At 39.5% G+C, this 24,921-nt stretch overlaps 1 protein-coding gene across 2 annotated transcripts in view; it reads right to left on the bottom strand.

The window, feature by feature from the left end:
• arhgap42a (Rho GTPase activating protein 42a) overlaps positions 1-24,921 on the bottom strand; it is a 381,038-nt gene that overhangs the window by 51,405 nt on the left and 304,712 nt on the right. For both annotated transcript variants that reach the window (XM_043698407.2, XM_043698409.2), the window contains 9 exons: positions 24,527-24,627; positions 23,085-23,191; positions 19,819-19,897; positions 16,675-16,711; positions 14,699-14,761; positions 8,777-8,851; positions 5,542-5,626; positions 3,287-3,345; positions 2,281-2,386 (listed from right to left, as the gene is read on the bottom strand). In XM_043698407.2, coding sequence (XP_043554342.1) covers positions 2,281-2,386; positions 3,287-3,345; positions 5,542-5,626; positions 8,777-8,851; positions 14,699-14,761; positions 16,675-16,711; positions 19,819-19,897; positions 23,085-23,191; positions 24,527-24,627 — 712 coding nt within the window. The remainder of the gene's footprint in view (positions 1-2,280; positions 2,387-3,286; positions 3,346-5,541; positions 5,627-8,776; positions 8,852-14,698; positions 14,762-16,674; positions 16,712-19,818; positions 19,898-23,084; positions 23,192-24,526; positions 24,628-24,921) is intronic.

The raw sequence follows: 24,921 nt of genomic DNA, 5'->3' as shown, positions 1-24,921 counted from the left end.
GGCACTCTCCATCAAAAGGTACATTTTCCTGTAAAAGCAGTAAAAAGTAAGAAGATGACCCAGGGAGATGAGCAGACAGAAGATTGAAGACAGTGGAGAAGAGAGATTAGATTAGATTACATTACAGCGTGGAAACAGGCCCTTCAGCCCAACAAGTCCACACCGACCCGCCGAAGCGCAACCCACCCATGCCCCTACATTTACCTCTTACCTAACACTACGGGCAATTTAGCATGGCCAATTCACCTGACCTGCACATCTTTGGACTGTGGGAGGAAACCGGAGCACCCGGAGGAAACCCACGCAGACACGGGGAGAACGTGCAAACTCCACACAGTCAGTCGCCTGAGGCGGGAATTGAACCCGGGTCTCAGGCGCTGTGAGGCAGCAGTGCTAACCACTGTGCCACCGTGCCGCCCACTGTGTGGACTTGGAATTTGGTTAATGTAATGTTTAATAACTGTATTATTAGAGTAACATTTTTATAGAGTCTGGGTCAGATAGTAATTAGTTGAGAAAAAAGGGGGCTTGGATTTGTTAATAGTTTTGTTTAGTGTTCTATTAGGAAAATAAATTGTTATTTTTCTTTAAATAATGGAACTTAGGAGTTCTCTTTCACTTCCTCATACTTTTAACAGATTATGAGGCGAACTTTTCTGGATATTTGGTTTTTATTAACAGAGGGGTTTGGCCTCTGTGTCGTAACAATGCCTAATGCTCGAAGATCATTTAGTTGCAATTCCATTCTAAATTTGTTTGGCAAGTCCCTTTCCCAATCTCAGCTTTGTATTTATCTGAACCAAAAACATATTTTTATTCAAACTACTTCATCTCCTCAATGCCTTTTTCTTTTGGTTCATTTGTTTTACTTTTACAATTTGATACATAGCCATTATGTGGATCTGAACTGTTCTGCAAACATAAATATTCTTCCAAACAACTGGGGTGCCCATGTTTAACTCCCATCGATACTGCAGAAATGATTAATGGCTAACAGAAAATCTGCACTATGTTCCTCGCTTTTAATGTGAACTCTAGTTCCTGGACATGATACTGGAGGAGAGGTTTTTTTGTAAAGTTTTGTAGGTCATCCATGTGAGGTATGACTAATTTACCTTGGTCATATTTTCTCTTCATGTTTGCTACCATTATTATTGCACTCATTTATTTTGTAAGTTGTTCAAAGGAAAAGCACATTTTCTGAACTGGCAGCCTGGAGTACATCTGTCAATTCGAACTTTGTTTAAATTAGATATTATTCTTTACTTTTTCTAGCCAATGTTTTCACAAGATTTTCATTATTTGAGAGATCCATGTTTCCATCCCTGGTCAGTTTAGAAGTTAGAGTTAAAGTTATTTAACTAGATAATATAGTTAGATTTGATGGAGCAAAGTGTTCCAGCTCTAATCGCCAAGACACATTTACTGGAAGCACATTCTCATGTTTGTCAAGTCCTTTCAGTGAATAATTTGCTGGATTTCAACTATAAAGGTTCACATGAATAATGGTCACTTTGTCTTTGACACAAAGATCCTATGAGAAGGTGAGGACTGCAGATGCTGGAGATCAGAGTTGAAAAGTGTGGTGCTGGAAAAGCACAGCAGGTCAGGCAGCATCCTAGGAGCAGGAGAGTTAATGTTTTGGGCATAAACCTTTCAATTTTCTGTCACTAGAGAGAACACTTTGAAAAGGGTAGGGAAAAAACATATGAAGGAAAAGTTGGAAGGATAATTGAACCAAGGTAACAGATGCAATTCAGCCCCATTTTCAAGGTCTACATTTTATTCGTATTTTGTATTATAATTTGATTTTGTATATGTTTTGCTATTTGATTCCAAGCTAGAATAGTTTGGTTGAAGGTTGGGGTATTCGCAGTGGTCCAAAGTTGAGGAACGTGCAAAAATTAGGTATAATAGTACATCTGGTGGGAGAGACTTGTTCAGTATTGAGACTATCCTAAATTGACTATGTTGTTAAATACTTGAGTAGTCTGAAACACTTTAAAATTAAGAATTAAGTTGGTACCTTATAGATTAATTTGATTGGAGAAAGTTAATGCATTTTATCAAAAACACTCACATTTCATCCTTGCAAGTAATGACATTACCAGTATCCTTCAATTAACAGATTACTCTGACATTAAAATTATGAAGTGTTATAAAACAGTAAACTAATTTCAAGATGTTAAATTACATTTCTAAAATGCAAAATAAATTAAATAAGCATGATTACCATTGACAGACATCTTGTAATGACTGAAAGAACATAAAACTACTCACTTCACCAAATGTTTCAGCAAAAGGTCAAGCATCTCTCTGTTCTTTTCTGGCAATTTATAAACCAATGCATGAACAGCACGAACTCTGTAATTTTGGTCATCTGATTCTGTAGAAGTTTGTACAATAGATTCAGTCTATAGATTAGATTACTTACTTCCAGTGTGAAAACAGGCCCTTCAGCCCAACAAGTCCACACCGACCCGCTGAAGCGCAACCCACCCAGACCCATTCCCCTAAATTTACCCCTTCCCCAACACTACAATTTAGCACGGCCAATTCACCTAACCGGAGCACCCGGAGGAAACCCACGCAGACACGGGGAGAATGTGCAAACTCCACACAGAGAGTCGCCTGAGGCGAGAATTGAACCCGGGTCTCTGGCGCTGAGAGGCAGTGGTGCGAACCACTGTGCCACCGTGCTGCCCTAAGTGTCTATTGACACTTTTTAAAAATGCTAGAATTAATAGTAGATTAAACTGATATTTCAGTTTGCATGATACCTTTCATTCAAAGAATGTATTTTAAAATAATGACTATCTGATGGCCAAATACATTCTTTCCCCCTTAAACTGCACAACAACCATTAATCACTTCAGCATGAAACTCAATTTATGGAAGAAATTTACCTTCAAACTGAAACTTTAATAATTGAATTTTCTCCATGACAATTTTATTCAACCTTCCAGTATTCAACTGAAAGTTTGGATCTGTCAGCATAGAAAGAAAAGCAGGTTTGCCTCCACCTTTCTGGTCCTTTTTTGGGGCCACTGCCAACCTGACAAAATTCAGCATGAGGCAGAATGGCTTACATCTGAATTTTCATTTGCACTACTTGAAATGATTCAGAAACCAATAAAAAAACTCCAGGATCACAGCAATAACTGACCTATCTGCTGCATCCAACATGAAAAGCATGTAAACTCTGTGTTCTCAGTCTTCTCTTAAAAGGCTATTACTTTCAAACTAGTGCAGAAAATAATGCTGAATCTTTATAATAGCTACTTACTAACAGCTGCAATTAAATCCTTATGCAGTTTATAAGTCATCAATGGTTCTACAAGGCATCTAGGATAGAAAAAAAATACCCTCGATTAGGATTTAGACATTTGGTAACTTTTATAGTGATTTGTAACTTGATGATGAACCACAAGCAACCAAATAAATCCAAACCTGACATACCACTAGTTATGCCAGCATAACACCACGATTTTCTAATTGCTGAGTAGCAAAAATGTGTGCCCCCATATGCAAGATTCTAAACTGTCAACTGTCTTTGAGTACTTCTCTCGAATAGTACCCAGAGTATTGGAAAGCAATGGCAGAATGCCAGAGTGTTAGTAAATTCCTTTCCCAATTTATTTTAAAACCTAAATTAAAAAATGAATGTGAAGTATTGCATTTTAATATAACAAACAAAGGTAGGGCTTATACAATTATTGGTGGGGCCTTGGGTAGTGTTAGGTAGACAGGATGGTGAAAAAGGTGTTCAGCACACTTGCCTTCATTGTTCAGTCCTTTGAGTACAGGAGATTGTGCGTCATGTTGTTCTTGTTCAGGACATTAGTGAGGCCTGTTCTGGAATACTGTGTTCTGTTTTGGTTGCCCAGTTACAGGGAGGCAATTATTAAGCTGGAGAGGGTTCAGAAGAGATTGACCAGGGTGTTGCTGGGTATGGAAGATCTGAGTCATAAAGAAAGGCTAGATAGACTGGGATTCTTTTCCACTGGAGCATAGGAGGTTGAGAGGTGACCTTATAGAAGTTTATAAAATCATGAGGGATATACAGAGAGTTAATGGTAGGTGCCTTTTTCCTAGGATGGAGGATTTCAAGACTGGAGTGCTCATTTTTAAGGTGAGAGAAGAGAGATTTATAAAAGACTTGGGGGCAAATGTTTTACACAGAGGGTGGTACGCGTGTGGAATTAACTTCCTGAGGAAGCGGTGGATGTCAGCACAATTACAACATTTAAAAGACATTTGGATCAGTACATAAATAGGAAAGGTTTAGATGAATATGGGCCAGGAACAGGCAAGTGGGACTGGATTTGTTTGGGATGATGTTCAGCATGGACTAGTTCGATCAAAGTGACTGTTTCTGTGCTGTATGCTAGAAATCAGAAACAAAAACAGAAATATGCAGAAAACCTCAGCTTCTGTGGACAGAAATCAGAGAATTAATGTTTTGGGCTCAGTGACCATTCTTCAGAACTGCAGTAAAGCATATACATTGGGTGGAGAAGCCCAATGTGTACTCAGTATGGAATGTTGCTAGCAGCACCGAGTGTGGCTGCAGATTGTTTTACGAATTAAGGCGCTGGCCCTACTGCTGTCAACAAGTTCCCCATGTCAGGAAGGGATGCAGCTGCACATGTAGATGGTCAGATAGATAGTGATGAACACATGTAATACTTATGTATTCTGTCTATGAAAGCTTTTATTGAGACTTACAAAATTCACAAGATGGCATGACCGCAAAAGAATGTAAAGTCATATCATTTCCCTCCTGGTCATTTGAGAAAATTAAATGTCTAAACTTTATTCTGGCACTGCAGTACAATGCTTTGACATTTCTTCCTTATAAGTTACATTGTCTTTCATATATTTTAACTTAGGCCTGGTTTGTCCATTCATATGAATGTAATAGATTCTAATGCACCTAATATTGGAGGAGTGAGATCCGCTAGAAATGTAGCCAACATAAAATAAAATGTGACAATATCTGCTCAAACAAGCTGACTCTATTCCACCAGTCACTGATAATACAGAAAGTGAGTAAATGCTGAAATGTGAAGCCACCCCCTCTTTAAAAAAGAACTATTAAGCCTGTTAAAAAGCAATTGACTGTAACATTCCGTTTTTCATTAGTCATATGGGAAACATGTAATGCGGTATGCCATGTCTAAGGAAGCTTCAAGGGGACAAACAAAAAGGCCTGCAAACAGGACCTTTCCCGTGTGTAGCAACAGCATTTTGTTATCAGTAGACTTGATTTGTTTAGTTTTATAGATTGACATAACAATTTTGGAAAGAGTGAGATTGAAGGGGTCCTTTAAATTGGTGGCTGGAACATACCTCCCATCTTCTCCTGCGAGGCATTTTGCCTCACATAGGATTTGGATTGGAAATCCCCTTCATAAAAGCTGACTCAAAATGCAAAACAGTGAGAGTAGGAGCGAGGGGAGTGCACACTTCTTGTTCTCCCTCCATTAACCATATCAAAACTGCAAAAGTCAGCCCCAGTTATTCCCCATTAACCCATACCTGAGATAGTTTTTAAGGCCACTTGTAATGGTCTTCATATCCCACAATTCACTATCAAGTTCCATGTCAGGTGCTGCTTTAGGTGCTATCGAGAGAGGAAAATTATATATATTAAGTTTAACAAAGACAGCAATTTAATTTTACAACACGTATACTTATTGAAGAATATAAACATGATAAACATCACAGCTTCAACTAGTTTACACAGGACAAACCATTTTCCAAAAATCAAGACTTTGTTTTACAAAAAACCCAACTGCCAACCATGAAGGTTTTACAGGAATATTATGCATTTCTCAGCCATTCTTCATTATATAGAATTTCCCTCAGCAAAACCATAATGATAAAACCAAATGTATTTCCTTTTTTGTAACTTGCAATGGCTGCCTTCTGTAGCATCCAATTCTCAAGTTAAACTTTCAGTGGAGAGTGGTGCTTGAGCATGTAGCATAACAGAAGTGCTGGATCCAAATCAGCGACAAGTTAATAGGCAGGAGTAGAAGATTAGAAAAATACTAGTTTTACTATTTGGTGCAATAGCCAAGCAAAGGAGTTGCTTTTGAATGGTATGACCCAGTACTTCGGAGTTGAATTATATTGGACAATTTGATCAGACAGTAAAACAAATTTGTACTTTGGTCAGGATACATTCAATCATTGCACATGTGTCTATTGTGATGAATGCTGCTCTTTTAACAAGGTTATGTTGTCCTTGGTATTTTTTCAGGGGGGTCATAAAAACAGAGGTTCAGAAAAGTCTGGGCTTGGAAGGCTTCTAGAGTCAATTTGATTATAGCTAATAGATACTGCCTCAGGCAAAGGCTTCCAAGATTTAAAAAAAACTTGTACAATGAAAGGCAGTTCTCCCAGCTCAGCTTATCTCTGGTTTGATTTTTTTTGGCAGTCTGGCTATTCACTGAAAGCAGTCAGGCAGTTGGGAAGTTCTGGTTGTAGGTTTGCTCATTGAGCTGGAAGGTTCATTTTCAGATGTTTTGTCCGATACTAGGTAACATCCTCAGTGAGCCTCTGGACGAAGTTGGGAAGTTGCTGGACCCAAGAGCATAAATTATATGGTGCTGAGGATGGGTAACCTATGTAACTTGATTCTTGTAGCTGTAGTTACAATGAGAATGGATCAGATAGATGACAATGTAAAATAGCAACACATTTACAAATGTCAGCTTGTATTTGCAATAAAATGTCACCTGTCCTACCTATCTGCCCTCAGAAGCTCTTTTTTGTTTCTTCCGACTATGAGTCATAAGAGTAACGTTTTCTAAAAATTTATTCATGAGACGTGGGCATTACTGGTGAGGCATCTTGCTTATCCAAATTGGTGGAGGGCAGTTAAGAGTCAACCTCATTGCTGTGGGTCAAGAGTCAAACTTAGGCCAGACCAGATAAGGATTGCAGACACTAGAGGTCATTAGTGAATCGGATGGGTTTTTACAACAATCAACAATCATCATTAAACTAGCTTTTTTATTCTAGATTTTTATTGAATTGGAATTCCAACATCTGTCTTAATTGGATTGCAATCCATGTCCCCATAACATTTACCTGAGGTTCCATAGTCCCATAATATTATCATTATCACTCCCAGGTAAAGACAGATAACAAAGGCACAGTAATTTATCCAGGAAATGCAGTGTGATTCACAGATACATAATATAAATGGATCTTTTTGCCCACAAACACAGTGAGCACAGAAAACCTGCACAGTACAAATTACATGCATAGGATCAGTCCCAGCCATACAAGGCTGTCGGGTGTCTGGACATGATTAACTTAGCCAATTATTGAAATTTTGCAAAGGAATAAGTACCATTATAAGCAGCCGAAGTATACACTTTGGACAAATGTTTAAAAATATTGTATGTTAATCCATTTGTCTGATTAATTACCAATAATACCACCTTGTGTCCTATTCAATTCTGCCTGTTGCAAGCTAGTATAATTGACATTATGGTATTATGCCAGTATTAATGTTTATAAAAATGCAGAGTAGCATAACCTTTCTGTTATTTTTAATTATGACAGTATAACACAGAAATTAATCGTAGAATTGTAGAATCCCTACAGTGTGGAAGCAGGCCATTCAACTCATTGAGTGCACACTGACCCTCTGAACAGCATCCCACCCAGACCCAGACCCACTCCCCTACCCTCTCTCTCTAAGCTTGCATTTCCCACCTAATCCACCTTAGGCTAATCCACCTAAACAGCACATCTTTGGACTGTGGGAGGAAACTGGAGCATCCAGAGGAACCCATGCAGACACGGGGAGAATGTGCAAACTCCACACATTTGCCCGAGGGTGGAATTGTACCCAAGTTCTTGGCGTGGTGAGGCAGCAGTGCTAACCACTGAACCACCTTGCCCCCCTAATTAATTGATTATTCACAATATCATGCATGAATTAGATGCTTATGCTTGCAAGTATTTCAAGTTTTACTGGGAACAGACAATCAAAATTCATTTTAAAAAGTTTAACACAATCCTTAACAAAACTCCACACTGCATTATTAACGTGAAACATATTTTCATTATGACATACTGCAAAGGTTGAGGAAAATAACCTGCCAACAGCAAATGATGATTTTTTTTTTTGCTCATTATTTCATTTTTTCCCTCTTACCTCCAAAATGAGACTTGATTATTCATTTATATTTATACGAGGACATCAGCAGATATTTACTTTCTGGAAAGCCAGCCAAAGTAATTAAGAAATGCCATGCTCGATATTAATATTGCTATGGGATTTCCATCTGATGTCCTTCCATTGTAAGGAGTCAGAATAGATTCAAAATTAACATAGAAATCGACTTTCATTTTTCTTAAAAATATGATAAAAAATGTTAGATGAAGCAGAAATTTGCCTGACTTTAAAACACTAACTACTATCCCAAATACACCATGCGTCAAAAGTTCTATTTACATGTCTAAAACATCATGCATGTTGTAGTCTTATCTACATACAAGTCATGTTTTAAGAAACAGATCCTCTAGACAAAGATCTGCAATAAATCGACCTTTACCTACACAGAGCTAATAAATGTACCAAGGCATTTAGGGATATATGAAACAGGTCTATGTAAAAGTTTACAGCTTTGTTTAATAATTGAAAATCTAAGAATAAGCTTTTTAAAAAACATATACAATCCAGTACATCAAATGAAAAATATGCAATGTATAATCTGTGCAGCTCCTTTTGAGAATTAATGTAACGTCTTACCAAATACAGTATTCATTAGCTTCTGCACTTTGGAATTTACTCCACTCATTCTGTACAGTCCCATGGCATTAATACCTTCAAATAGATATGTCAAGGTTAAAAATACTGAGAAAAATTGAGAATCAAACAAGTCCTTCCAAAAAAATTATGAACATCAAATGGCACATACTAAATTCCAACAAGTAATCAGTGAAAAATAATTATATTGTGTGTTTGATTTTCTCTAATGCAAAAGTGTTGGAAATAATAATTTTTTAATATAGCAGGACTGGCAACATTAGTGGAGAGGAGAGCAGAATTACTATTTCAGGTCCCTGATACCACATAAAATAGGAATAGGAGCCAGCTGTTATGGCTCCTCAATCCTGCTCTGCCACTCAGTAGGATCACAGCTGATCCAGCATTTCTAACGTACACTTTCCTGCCATTTTTCCGAAATTGTTGATTTCCAAAATGGCTGATCAAAAAGCCATTTCATCTTTAAACATACATAAGATCTCTGCTCCCAGTTCTTTGTGGCAAGTGGTTCCAAAGACTCTAAACCCTCTGAAAGAAGAAGTGTATTTTCATCTCAGTTTTAAATTGGTGCCCCTTCATTCTGAGACTATGCCCTCTAGGTCCTAGATTCTCCCATGAGCAAGAACATCTTTTCAGCATTGACCATGTCAACCTTCTTTAGAAATCTCTATGTTTCAATGCAATCACCTCTCCAGCGAGTAGAGTCCTAACCTGTTTAGTCTTTGCTCATAAGTAAATCCATCCATTCTGGTAATCAGACTGTGAACCTTCTCTGAACTGTCTCCAATTAAACAATCTTTCTTTAAATAAGAGGATCAAAACACAGCTCACAGTACTCCAGATGTGGCATCACCAACACCTTGTACAGTTAAAGCAATACTTGCCGACTTGTATACTCAAACCTGCTTGAAATAAAGACCACCATTCCTTTACCCTTCCTGATTACTAGCTGCATCTGTACATTTAGCATTCTGTGTTTCCTTCTCCTGAAGAAGGGCTAATGCCTGAAACGTCGATTCTCCTGTTCCCTAGATGCTGCCTGACCTGCTGCGCTTTTCCAGCAACACATTTCCTAATCAGACAATGCATCACAGCTACAGAAACGAAGGTTATCGAGGAAGGTTTGTCGACTGAGACAGTATGGGTGAAAGTTAGGAACAGCCAGGGAGCAGCCACCTCATTAGGGGTTTGCTACAGACCCCCTAATAGGAGGAGGGAGATTGAAGAATTCATAGGCCAACAGATTTTGGAAAATGCAGAAGTAGCAGGGTTGTTGTTATGGGTGACTCAACTTTCCCAATATCGACTGGAACCTCCTTAGAGCAGATGGTTTTGATGGAACAGTTTTTGTCCGATGTGTTGAAGAGAGTTTCCTTACTCGGTATGTAGGTAGACCGACAAGGGGAGAGGCCATTTTAGATTTGGTGCTCGGCAATGAGCCAGGACAGGTGTCAGATCTCACGGTGGGAGAACACTTTGGTGACAGTGATCACAACTGCCTCACATTTACCATAGCCTTGGAGAGGGAAAGGAGAAGTTACTGAGGGAAGATATTTAATTGGGGAAAAGGAAATTATGACGTTATCAGACAGGAGTTGGGAAGTACAGACTGGGAGCAATTGTTCCACAGAAAGGGCACAGCAGACATGTGGAGACTGTTTAAGGAGCGGTTGTTGTGAGTGATGCACAAATTTGTTCCTCTGAGACAGGTAAGAAGGGGCAAGATTAAGGAATCGTGGATAATGAGAATAGAGGAGCTTCTCGCCAAAAGGAAGAAGGCGGCTTATGTAAGGTGGAGGAAGCAAGGATCTAGCACAGCTTTAGAGGATTATAAGCTTGCTAGAAAGGAGCTCAGAAATGGACTGAGGAGAGCCAGGAGGGGGCACGAAAAAGGTTTGGCAGAAAGGATTAGGGAGAACCCAAAGGCATTTTACTCATACATGAGGAATAAGAGAATGATCAGGGAGAAGGTAGGGCCGATCAGGGATAGTGGAGGGAACTTGTGCTGGAGTCTGAGCAGATAGGGGAAGCCCTAAATGAGTTTTTTTGCTTCCATTTTCACAAAGGAAAGGGACCTTGTTGTGAATGAGAACTTTGAGGAGCTGGGATACAGTCTTGAACAGATCAAGATTGATGAAGTTGATGTGCTGGAAATTTTGGAAAACATTAAGATTGATAAGTCCCCAGGGCCAGACCAGATTTATCCCAGGCTGCTCTGATAAGTGAGAAAGGAGGTTGCTAAGCCGCTGGCGAGGATCTTTACCTCCTCACGCATCACGGGAGTCATACCGGAGGATTGGACGGAGGCAAATGTTTCGAGGGGAATAGGGAAATCCCTGGCAATTACAGACCAGTCAGTCTCACGTCTGTGGTCAGCAAAGTTTTGGGAAGAATTCTGAGGGATAGGATTTATGACGATTTGGAAAAGCATAGTGTGATTAAAGACAATCAGCATGGCTTTGTGAGGGGCAGGTCATGCCTAACTAATCTTATTGAGTTCTTTGAGGAGTTGACAAGACAGGTAGATGAAGGTCGAGCAACGGATGTGGTATATATGGACATCAGCAAGACATTTGATAAAGTTCCCCATGGTAGGCTCATTCATAAAGTCAGGAGGTATGGGATACAGGGAGATTTGGCTATTTGGATTCAGAATTGGCTGGCTGACAGAAGGCAGAGTGTGGTTGTAGATGGAAAGTATTCTCCCTGGAGGACAGTGTTGAGAGGTATCCCACAGGGCTCTGTGCTTGGGCCTCTGCTGTTTGGAGTTTTTATAAATGACTTTGATGAGGAGGTTGAGGGGTTGGTTAGTAAATTTGAAGATGACACAAAAGTTGGAGATGCCTTTGATAGTATCGAGGGCTATTGCAGGCTGCATCATGACATAGACAGGATGCAGAGCTGGGCTGAGAAATGGCAGATGGAGTTCAACCTGGATAAATGCAAAGCATTGCATTTTGGAAGGTCGAACTTGAATGTTGAATATAAGATTAAAGACAGGATTCATGGCAGTGTGGAGGAACAGAGGGATCTTGGTGTTCAAGTGTATAGATCCCTCAAAGTTGATAGGGATGTTAAGAAAGCATATGGTGTTTTGGCTTTCATTAACAGGGGGATTGAGTTTAAGAGCCGCAAGGTTTTGCTGCAGCTCTACAAGGTCTTAGTGAGACCACACTTGGAATATTGTGTTCAGTTCTGGTTGCCCTACTATAGGAAAGATACAGAGGCTTTGGAGAGGGTGCAAAGAAGGTTTACCAGGATGCTGCCTGGACTGGAGGGCTTGTCTTACGAAGAGAGGTTGACTAAGCTTGGACTTTTCTCTCTGGAGAGAAGAGTAGAGGTGACCTGATTGAGGTATACAAGGTAATGAGAGGCATGGATAGAGTCAGTAGCCAGAGACGTTTCCTCAGGGCAGGACTGATTGTCACGAAGGGTCATAGTTTTAAGATATTTAGGAGCAAGGTATAGAGGAGACGTCAGAGGTAGGTTCTTTACGCAGAGAGTTGTGATTGAATGGAATGCGTTGCCAGCGGTGATGGTGGAAGCAGAGTCATTAGGCAACTGCTGGACATGCACATGGACAGCAGTGAATTGAGGGATGCGTAGGTTAGGGTATTTTATTTTTAGATTCAGAATAATCCTTGGCACAACGTCGTGGGCCAAAGAGCATGTTCAGTGTTGTACTTTTCTATGTTCTATGCTCTATTACAAACAACAAACAGTCCTAGGTCTGTTCCCTGTTGCCTCCCTGAAAGAAAACTCCATATCCCCACGTGCACTTTCCTGCCCATTAGCCAGTTCTCTGCCCCTGCCAGTTTACTATCTCTAACAGCGTGGACTTCACTGTTTATAGGTGAATGCCTGCTTGACATCAAATACAACAAATCTGCTGGCTTCCATCTACTCACTCTGCTCAAGACTTCCTTAAAAAACGTTAATAAATCAGTCAGACACTATTTCCTTTTCTTGAAGCCATGCTGACTTTGCTTGACTATGATTTTTCAAAGCTGCTTCTTTACTTCCTTAATAATGGAATCCAACATTTTTCCAACAGTAGACGTGAAGCTAATCAGCCTGAGTTACCTTCTCTTTGTTTCCCTCCATTTTAAACAGAGGTGTCACACTGGCAGTTTTCCAACCTTCCAGCTCTTCTCCAGAATCAATGACTTTGAAAGGTTTCTGATGAGAGGTCACAGACCTGAATCCCTAACTCCTTCTCGCTCCACAAATAGTGCCAGACCATAAAGACGACAGCAAGTATTTTTAATAAAGTAAAATAGATTTTAGGTTCTATATATAGAACCATACGCCAGCATTTCCTGTTTTTATTTCAGATTTCCAGCTTCCACACCTTTTAGATTTTAATTTTGTCTAGTTCTTCCAGTTTTGTTTGTAGAACTACTGGATGAAAACTTTAGATGATTATAATCTTCAGCTCAAAAATAAATTTGTTTCCAACAATGTATATGCTTTACTTGCATAGCTTGTTGTTGGACAAATATCATAGGTTTAACTCAGCTGCCAACTTAGAGGCAATATACAGAGATCTCTGCCACCAATAGCAACAAATCAAGCTCTGAGTCTCATCAGACATTCACACATTTCTGATTGCAGGATGAATATCAGTTTTGTCAATTCTTGATAAATTGTGTTCAACTGGTATGATTAAGCAGTATGAACTCTATAATACTGAGGTACACCTCCCACTGGTTAGTCATGGAGTGGCACTCACATGATTATAAAGTGAAAGGTACTATGTACCTGCCATCGAAGAATAAGGTGCATCAGGGGTTTGATAAACTGCTTTGAAAGATTCAAAGTACAGTTTTAATAACAATTCAAAATGAGATCAATTCACGGTGGTGAAAGAATGTATATCACAGAAAGGGCAGATAGAAAATCAATGAAGTGAAAAATGTCAAATCAATATTAATCAATTAATCCAATTCCATTGTAAACTTTGGAGGCAGACTCAGTCAATAAAAACTCAAGAAAATCATTAATATTTATCTGTATCAGTACCAGTAACATTGTTAGGTAATGCTGTGATTGATATGAATATTCAAAGATGTATTAACCTCCAAAACCAAAAGTGGAACTATGTAAGAATATAATTATTTGCCGACAGGCTTTTCAAGTGAAAGATTTATCAATGGCAAGTATTTTGCGAACAGAATTGATAAAACAAAGCAAACTTTTTTATCAAAACTGCAACACGAACCTTTCAATGCAGCTTTTCAATGCCTAAATGCATTTTGAAATACACGATTGTAAATCCTCCTTTCGATTCTACAGCTGCTCTGCACATAGTTTCTTTCACTTATACCACAAAGAAGTTCTGGAGGCTCTGTCTCCTCATGCTGGCAGCAATAAATTGACATGATATTTCAGCTGGCTAAAACTTTGCAACAAGATTAGAGTGGTGTTGGAAAAGCACAGCAGGTCAGGCAGCATCCAAGGAGCAGGAAAATCGATGCTTCGGGCCGGAGCGCTTCATCAGGAATGAGGCTGCAAGCCTCGTGGACAGATAAATGGGAGGGGAGGGGCTAGGGAGAAGGTAGTTGAGAGTGCAATAGGCACCCAGGAAGGCCTTACAACCTCACTCCTTCATTCTGATTCTGTAGGGATTGTTCCCCTCACACTGTTCTTCACCTGTTTCCAATCATCCAGTTCCTCTTTCCATGACCTTCTCTCCCCCCCCCATTTCACTCGATTCCCCTGCAATCTCGGTGCTCTAGTTAGTGAAACGTATCTTCAATGCTGCTGAACCGAATAACATACTTGGAGGATTTGACTCAAAATATGTCATGCTATTGACAATAAATTTGTGATTTTAACAAAATTGCCCATTTAGGAATCACTGTTTACAAGTTCAGTATCAAGAAAAAGCAGTCAATCTCATACCTCTTGCCTCCACAGCTTCAATGCATTTCTTTACAAAATTAAAACCTGCCTCATTAAGGTACACTGCAAAACAAAATTGCATCCCTTAGTTTCACAAGTAATTATTCAGCAAATTCGGGAGAATAAAACATAGAAATTACAATGTTATTCTTGTTAGTCATGTATCTGAAAATAGTTTTCAACAACATTAAAACTCAAGTTAATCACCTTTCAACAAATATCCAATGGAACCTTTAAATCTGAGCCTATTTTTTTTTAGTTACTGAAATTCCCATGTCTACATGTGCTGTCTGTATCTGTTGTTTTATGGAGTGCAACATAAAATGAATTTGCTAAATATTCAAGAAAAAGAGGCAGTTATTGTTCTTTGTTCCCAATGATAAAGTAACATTGAACAGGTTTTAAATATATTTTAACTGCAAGTTACATTAACCAAAACAGAATGTTCCTTTGCCAGCAGTCTCAGCTAAATAACTGAAAAGAAAAAATTAATATAATGCATAATGGATGAGATATTAAAGAGAAAATCTCAAAATTATTAACACTTATTAAAAGACAATTCTAAATGGTTAAATAGGATTATTGAGTTGGTTCCTCTCAGTTTAGCAAGTATTTTTAAAGAAGTAAAATGGATTTCAAGCTCCATAATAAGATAGACGTGAGACTTGGGGGCAGTGGGAAAAGAACATTACCTCCTAAAGTTTTTAAGAGTTACAAAATACACTGCATGGTCTCTGCATATACGTGAGCAGGTGGATCATTGCATTGCTCAGCATACAATGCTGATTTAGGACTTCAGCACTCCAGCAATGCCTTCTTTTAACCCTGCATAGCTAAACACACATTTAGCAACAGGAAGGATTCCCACCAATCTTATTTAAAAGGATCATCAATTATTTAGAGGTCAATGGCTGGTTAATTTCTTTCGCTGTGGTTATGGATCTATGATTGTTCACTGTTTTCTACAGTTGTTTCGAATTGCACAATTCTACAGGGAGTAATTGATTTTTATTCATTCAGGGGATGTAGGCTCCACTGCCTTGAGGAAATCATTGCTCATTCCTAATTGCCCTTGAGAAGATAATGGTAAGCTACCTTCTTGAAACATTGAAGTCCATTTGATGTTGATATGCCCACAATGCTGTTTTCCTTTGGTGGGGGGGGGGGGAAGAGGGGAGAGACATTCCTGGATTTGTAAGTGGTGGTGTTCCCATGTATCTGCTGCCCATGTCCCTTTCAATAGAAGCAGTTGAGAGTTTGGAAGTTGCAATCTCAGGAGCCTTGGTGTCACAGATATTGAGAGAACTCTTATTGTGTTCAAGATGTGTGCACAAACCAATTTCTCCTAGACACGGGTGGACAAACAGGCATTCTAGTTCAAAGTTTGGGAGAAGATTTGTAGCTCGGGTGCTCGTTGTTGTGGTTCTGTTCGCCGAGCTGGGAATTTGTGTTGCAGACGTTTCGTCCCCTGTCTAGGTGACATCCTCAGTGCTTGGGAGCCTCCAGTGAAGCGCTTCTGTGATCTTTCCTCCAGCGCTTCACAGGAGGCTCCCAAGCACTGAGGATGTTTCTCCACAGATACTGCCAGACCTGCTGAGCTTTTCCAGCAGTTTCTGTTTTTGTTTCTGATTTCCAGCTGCCGCAGTTCTTTTGGTTTTTACAAATTTTTATCTTCTTCACATGTAGGAGTAACAAATCGCAGTTTATATGCTATACAACTCTATATAATTAATTATTTTGAAATACAGAAAACCATGAGTTTTTTTGGCATGAATTGCACATACCTGTGACACAATTTGATGTGTACTGCTTGATAACATATGATGATATGTTTTAATAGGTGACTACATTTAATAGATTTGCCACTTTATTTTGCTTGTATTCATTTAAAATAAACAGCTATATATTAAAACCTTTAAACCATGTGTAAGGAACAATAATAAGTCATGCATTTCTAAGATGACAAAGTTACTTACATTCTTCTTTCTTGCTAAGAGGTGGCAGAGTGTATATCTGAAAAAAAGGTATTATTAACAATTTGACAATGTTGATAAAATACCAAACTACCTGTAGTAATTTTTGATTTTTATAATTTGAGGTAAAATTTCAAATTGAGCAGTAAAAGCAAAGCACTAATACTGAAATCGAATATTTACTATGCAATAGTCTCTGAATGAAAACAATTTAGAAATTTTCCATAGAGTTCACCTGACATATTGTTTGTGTTATAAATTTCATTAAAAATTAATCGATCTATTTACTCTTAAGCTGTAAATTTGAAACAGTAATATTCCAACCAATGTATCTTAATTTTTAAAAATATCATAAAGTCCAGAAGCTGCCCTGACACTTTGCTGTTACTTTGATCTATGAACCAAGTCAATAAGAGCATATAGTTGATAAGGTGTTGGAAAAGGCACAGCAGGAAATGTGTTGCTGGAAAAGCGCAGCAGGTCAGGCAGCATCCAGGGAACAGGAGAATCGACGTTTCGGGCATAAGCCCTTCTTCAGGAATGAGGAAAGTTTGTCCAGCAGGCTAAGATAAAAGGTAGGGAGGAGGGACTTGGGGGAGGGGCGTCGGAAATGTGATAGGTGGAAAGAGGTCAAGGTGAGGGTGATAGGTCAGACTGGGGTGGGGGCGGAGAGGTCGGGAAGAAGATTGCAGGTTAGGAAGGCGGTGCTGAATTTGATGGATTTGACTGAGACAGGGTGGGGGGAGGGGAAATGAGGAAACTGGTGAAATCCGAGTTCATCCCTTTTGGTTGGAGGGTTCCTAGGCGGAAGATGAGGCGTTCTTCCTCCAACCGTCGTTTTGTTGTGGTCTGACGATGGAGGAGTCCAAAGACCTGCATATCCTTGGTGGAATGGGAGGGAGAATTGAAATGTTGAGCTACAGGGTGGTTGGGTTGGTTGGTCCGGGTGTCCCAGAGGTGTTCTCTGAAACGCTCCGCAAGTAGCCGGCCTGTCTCCCCAATATAGAGGAGGCCACATTGGGTGCAGAGGATGCAATAGATGATGTGTGTGGAGGTGCAGGTGAATCTGTGGCGGATATGGAAGTTTCCTTTGGAGCCTTGGAGGGAGGTGAGGGGGGAGGTGTGGGCGCAAGTCTTGCACCTCCTGCGGTTGCAGGGGAAGGTGCCAGGAGTGGAGGTTGGGTTGGTGGGGGGTGTGGATCTGACGAGGGAGTCACGGAGGGAGTGGTCTTTACGGAATGCTGATAGGGGAGGGGAGGGAAATATATCCTTGGTGGTGGGGTCCGTTTGGAGGTAGCGGAAATGACGGCGGATGATGCGCTGTACATGGAGATTGGTGGGGTGGTAGGTGAGGACCAGTGGGGTTCTGTCCTGGTGGCGGTTGGAGGGGCGGGGCTCAAGGGCGGAGGAGCGGAAAGTGGAAGAGATGCGGTGGAGGGCATCGTCGACCACGTCGGGGGGGAAATTGCGGTCCTTGAAGAAGGAGGCCATCTGGGATGTGCGTTTTTGGAACTGGTCCTCCTGGGAGCAGATGCGGCGGAGTCGAAGGAATTGGGAGAATGGGATGGCGTTTTTACAGGAGGCAGGATGGGAGGAGGTGTAGTCCGAAACGTCGATTCTCCTGTTCCCTGGATGCTGCCTGACCTGCTGCGCTTTTCCAGCAACACATTTCCAGCTCTGATCTCCAGCATCTGCAGACCTCACTTTCTCCTCAAAGGCACAGCAGGTCAGGCAGCATCTGAGGAGCAAGTAAGTTGATGTTTTAGATAGGAATCTTCTTCAGGACTGGAGAAGGGGGATGGGGATTGAGAGATAAAGGAGGGGTGGGGCTAGAGGAAAGGTAGGCACTGGGTGGGCAAAGGTAGGTTGTGATAATGATAGGTCGGTAGGGGGATGGAGCAGATAGGTGGCAAGGAAGATAGACAGGTAGGTCAGGTCAAGACGGTGGATCTGAGTCGGACGGTTGGATCTGGGATAGGGTGGGGGGAGGGGAGATTCGGAAACTGGTGAATCCAACTGAAGAAGGAATACCTCATCTTCCACCTCGGGAGCTGATAACCACACGGCACGAACATTGAATTCACTAGTTTCCAAATCTCCCCTCCCAGATCCAACCCTCTGACTCAGATCTGCGCTCTTGACCTGACCTACTTGTCCATCTTCCTTCCCACCTGTCACTATCACCTCCTACCTTCACCCACGTATTGCCTATCTTTTCCGTAGCCCCACCTGTCCTTCCTCAATTTATTTCTCAACCCCCTTCCCCCTCGCCAGTCCTGAAGAAGGATCCTGACTGAAATGCTGACTCTTGCTCCTCGGATGCTGCCTGACCTGCTGTGCCTTTTCCGGTGCCACGCTTTATTAACTCTGACTCTCCAGCATCTGCAATTCTCACTGTCTCCTAATCACAGCACACAGCCATTTTTCAGTTACCCTTTCCCAAATGTTATCACAATTCAGCCATTTGTTACCACTCAGTTTTGTGCCATGTCTTATGAAAAGGATTTAAAATATGATTTTCTTTTGTGAATTTTAGGGTATGGAATAATTAGTTTTGTATCTTAAAATGCATTTTAACCAATCAGTAGTGTGTCTGAAAGGTTCTGAAAACTTGATTCAAAAAGTAGAACCCACATATGGGAAGCTGCATTTTTTGCCTCTCACCTCATTAAGATTGCCATGCCACCCCCCCACCTCCCATCCACCATCCTAACAGCAGGCTTGAAAGGTTCAACCCAATGTGTACAAACTGGAAAAGCAAATGTGGGAATTAAAAATTATGTTACAGGACAAGAAAGATGATACTTGACTGTGAGGCTTCTTTCTTACAGCCCTGTGGATCGAAGAGCAAATGACTTGAAATATCGAAAAAAAACAATTTTTATTGTTTCTCCTTGGCTGCCTCCAGGAGGAACTAAACCATAAACCGAACACAAGCTCAACTCAAAGTGGAGGATCTGAAGTGAGACAGGAGCAAGAGAGAGGAGGAGGCTCAGAAAAAAGAAAATCGCACTTCACATCCCTTTCCCCCTTCCCAATCAGCCTTATCTTCGGGGCACTGATTGGATGCCACAACATGTGGAACATGGAGATGAATGTAACAGGAAGGAATACTGATAACCATCTTTGTTATATATAATCACATACTGGCTCTTTTCCATCCATTGCTTCCAACCAAAGTTTTCTGTTGGCTTCAGACTGAGCTTGTAGTGTTACAATGCCATGTCTGCAAAAAGTAAAGAAATATACAAAGAAGATTTTAAAATATTTACATGTATTTTCTTTTTCTTGTTATAGTGAATTCTCAATATTGATACCAAAGTTCAGTAACTTCAAACCCAGCATGACTTAAACTCAACATTTTCACCACTACGATAATTATATACCTTGACAATTTCTCAGCAACGTTCTCCATCACATGCCAACTATTCACATGGCTTTACCAATCAAGATTATCTACCTTTTTACAGAGAAGGGCATGATGCTTCATTCAATAAAAATATTATAATGATTTGATTGACATCATTGTGCAACTATATCGGAGTCAATCTTCTAACTGGTACAACAGGCAACATTGTGATTTCAAATCTAATGGCTAAAATTAAGTGGACAATAAAAAGCAATGGAAAGCTGTTGCAACCACTTCTACGCTACAATCTTGTCTATGGATATCTCTTTTGGATAAGGTTCCTGTAGAATTCATCATTCATATTCCAACAATGTTCTACTGTACTCTTCCATGACATGAAATACAAGGAGCTCTTAGACCACTTTTTAAATCCAAAATCAAGGCATTGGTTTTGTTCTTCCTTCCAGCCAACATCCTTAACCTTCTTCCCTCCATTGTTCCATAACACCTTCTCCTCAGCCCTTACCGCTGCAGGTACTTCCTTTACTTGTGAGGACCCCTTTGTCACTCAGTAACCATGCCCTTTATCACCAAAATCTCCTTTAGGGGGACAGGTCGATGAAGGAAAATGACTAGAGGAGGTGTTGGTGTCCTCTGTTTCTTGATCCTTCTGAAAACAGGAACAGTTCCGCTCTATCTACTCGCCATACCACTCATGATTTTTTAAAACATTTTTGTTGAATTTCCTTTCAACCTTCTCTTCTCCAAAGAGAACATCTGAGCTTTATTAAATCTATCTTATTTGCAATGCCTTGATATCCTTCCTAAAGTATGGTGTGCACAATTGGATAAAATACTCCCACTGAGATTGAACCAGGTTGTATGAAGATTCATTGTATCTTTCTTGTGATTTTTTGCACATGCATCAATTTATAAAGATCATAGCTTATTAATTACATTTATAAACTGTCCTGTTAGCTTCAACAATGCGTATATATATTCCCACATCCCATTGTTTTCCATCATTAGTCTTACCAAGATTAAATTTCACTTGTCATGTTTCCATACATTCTACAAATCTGTAAATTTGAAGTTTATCAATCCTCTTTATAGTTCACAATATTTCCAAGTTTTGTGCAATTTGCAATTTTTGTAATTGGTTCTGCACACCAAAGTCTTGAGTCATGAATTTCAATTAACAAAAGCAGCGGTCCCAATACCCATTTCAGGGGAACCCTATCATGCACCTTCCTCCAGTCAAAGACAAAATAAATACTCACTGTTATCTGCTGTCTTCCCTGTTACTCAACCAACTTTGCACCAATGCAGCTAACTGACCTAAAACTCTATAGGCCTTAACTTTGCTGACAAGCCTGTCATGTGCTGTCACTCTATGAAATACCTTTGAAAAACACCACATCAACCACATTACTTCAGAAACCATTTCTGTTACCTCATGGAAACAGCCAAATCAGTTGAAAAACAAAAACAAAGAAAATTTATAGCCCAGGAACAGGCCCTTCTGTCGTCCAAGCCGGAGCAGATCCAAATCCATTGTGTGAACCTATTGCCCAATTCCTAAGCATCTGTATCCCTCTGCTCCCCACCTACTCGTGTTTCTGTTCAGACGCACTTTAAGTGAATATTAAATCAAGTTAAACTTAATTTGTTCTTAACTAATGCACATGTATCTAAGTGACTATTAATTTTTATCTGAAATTATTGTTTTTAAATGCCTTTCTGCTATTGAGATTAAACTGACTGGCTTGCAGCTGCTGTGCTTTTCCCTGCAAACCATTTTTGAAGAAGGGAGCAACAACTGCTATTCTCCAGCTTCTGTCACTATCTCACTACAGAAAGAGTATTGCAAAATTATGGTTGAACTTCTGCAATTTCCATTCTTTATTCCCTCAATATCTTAGGATACATTTTGACAGGTTATGGTGACTTACCAGCTTTCTCGTACCCATCAATTTCTAGTCGGTCCAGTGTCTTAACTACATCCTCTTTTACTATGATCTCAGAAGTATTCTCATCCTCAGTAGAGATAGATGCAAAGCAGAAAATGTGTTGCTGGAAAAGCGTAGCAGGTCAGGCAGCATCCAGGGAACAGGAGAATCGACGTTTCGGGCATAAGCCCTTCTTCAGGAATGAGGAAAGAGTGTCCAGCAGGCTAAGATAAAAGGTAGGGAGGAGGGCCGTCGGAAATGCGATAGGTGGAAAGAGGTCAAGGTGAGGGTGATAGGTCAGACTGGAGTGGGGGCGGAGAGGTCAGGAAGAAGATTGCAGGTTAGGAAGGCGGTGCTGAGTTCGATGGATTTGACTGAGACAAGGTGGGGGGAGGGGAAATGAGGAAACTGGTGAAATCCGAGTTCATCCCTTGTGGTTGGAGGGTTGCTGCTAATCTCTTTTTATGCTGTATTTTGTTTCTCTTATTTCTTTAACACTACCCTTCAAACGAATCTCTTTCTTGCAATATCAACTGGTCATCTGTTAGTTACACTTCTTTCCTACTTTATTTTGACGAATGTCTATCTATCTTTGTGTGTATCGCTCTCTAATTATCCAGAAATCTCCGACTTAGTTTGCCTGACTTTCAAACTCACCGGATGCACTTGACATATGTTGGCTTTAAAGACAGACGATTGTTCAATTACAGTTGGACCCATAATCTTAGATTCCAAATTAATTGTACCAGATTTATTCTCAACTCATTCAAATTGTTCTCCTGTAATTAATTATTTTCATTCTGGCTTGCTTTTTGTTCTTTTCCATAATTAATTTAAACCTTATGATATTATGATCATTGTCCCTTCAACATTCCTCAAGAAATACTTGATTTAATTGACACACAATTTGAACATTTAAAAATAGCCTTGATAAATGGTTAAAATAAAGTTCCATTGAAGTGTTGTAGGAAGAGGGCAGAATATATAATAAGAAATACTGCTGATTCAGGACAAACATCAACATGGACTGTTCAAGCTGAAAGACTTCGTTCCAATCTATAATTTACACTGACTGACCTTAAGGAATCAATCAAATTCGTAACAATGTATCTTACCTTTCCACCACTTCAATATCAAAACAGAAGCGTTTATCAATTGAGTCCGTCTTTCTTCGAATGCAAAACTTCAGTTTGAATATTTCTGAAGCTGTTACAAGGCCATTCTATTTAATTCCAAAATAACAAATCAGACATTTTCATGTTGAATGAGGCACAATTTCAAACAAGCAATTCTCGTACGGATTAAATGAAATGAATCAATATTTCTCTTGAAAAATATTATATTGTTATCGTCCTTCCAAGGTACAGCTAATGCTACAATTCTATTTCTGTTGAAAGGTTTACTGCATAAATTTATAATACCAACTATTTATTGTTTGTGAAATAGAACATTACAGCAGCTCAAAAGTTCCTTCCCATATCTAAGTTAGTGCAACTTATATTTGTATAGCATCTTTAATCTTGTGAAATATCTGCAGGAATTCCATAAACATGCTAACAAAAAATATTTGATGTTAAGTTGCATAAAAATATATTTGGACAGGTGACCAAATGTTTGGTCAAAAAGGTAGGTTTTAAAAGGAGCAAGTTAAAGTAGAGAGTAGATTTCGGGAGGGAATTCCAAAGCTATGGGACTAGATAGCATGAAGGGACGGCCAGCAATCTGGGATAATGAAACTTAAAGATATGCAAGACTTCTGAATTGGGAAGGGACAGTGATTCTGAAGGGCTTTGGGTTAGTGGGAGGCTAGTCAGGAAACTTTTACAATAATCAGGCCTATAGATAATAAAGGAGAGTTTCAGCAGCAAATGAAAGAGTCAGGAGCAGCAAAGTAGCTGCTTGTGGTGATTGAACATGAATAGACCTAAAGCTCAATTCAGAATCAATTAAACTGCCAATGTTGCAAACAATCTGGCTGAGAGTTAAGACCATAGCCAGTGAAATGGATGGATTTGGTGGCTACAGAATGGAGTTTGTGCTGAGGATCAAATATACTGGCTTTGGTTTTCCAAATATTTAATTGACAAAATTTGTGTTAATCAAATATTGAATGTGATAAATCAGAAGCTAGGAAAAGTAATGATGAAATAAAGTAAAGTTTTGTCAGCACAAAACTTAAATGTAATGCTGTATTTTAAGATAATGTCGCAAAAGGCAACTTGAAAAGGAGAGACTGGAAGAGGCCAATAGCATAACTTTGAAAAATATTGGATGAATTGGTGCAGAAATGAAGAAAAGATAGATAGGAGGAGAAATGTATTTACACCAAATTGGACATTGGACAAAACAGTGGAGTCATTCACAAAGATAACAGATAGGTCAGATATGAGAAGGAGGGATAAGTTAAAATGGCCACAGTTTCATAAGATGCAAATTGTGCCTTTCAAAATGATCCTTTCTGCGGTTGCATCCAGAGACCTGGTTAGAAAATGCAAACATGGCAGTGGGAGAAAAGTGAAATTATTGATCATTTATATCAGAAAATATTTGAATTTACCAATTTTCCTCCTGACTTAGGTTCACATAAGGTCATTGAAAATGCTTTTGTTGCTTTGTCATAGGTACAGTAGTGTTTTATCCATGCAAATCCAAGGGGTCCTAAACAAAAGAATGAACTATTAATGAACAATTTGCACACAATGGAACAAAGACAGTATTCAAATCATTTTTAAATGTAGCTGTTGTTTGAAGACCAAACTGAACAAAGGGAGACTTTTCTTACAAAGAAACAATTAGGATTAAATATGCAAGTTGCTTATACAATTGGAACAACGATTCACAACTGATAAAGAACACCTCTTCTAGAAATTCAAAACGTACAAAACTTAAGATGATTAAGGAATGAACAATTAAATTTTGTTCTATTTGGATTCCAGAAGTAAGATTAAATTA

Source organism: Chiloscyllium plagiosum, unplaced genomic scaffold (assembly GCF_037043375.1).
Source record: "Chiloscyllium plagiosum isolate Xiang-an unplaced genomic scaffold, Cpla_swu_hap1 HiC_scaffold_6, whole genome shotgun sequence".
Lineage (NCBI taxonomy): Eukaryota > Metazoa > Chordata > Chondrichthyes > Orectolobiformes > Hemiscylliidae > Chiloscyllium > Chiloscyllium plagiosum.
The sequence above is the reverse complement of the archived record's forward strand: the minus strand, read 5'-3'. Positions and strand labels throughout refer to the sequence as shown.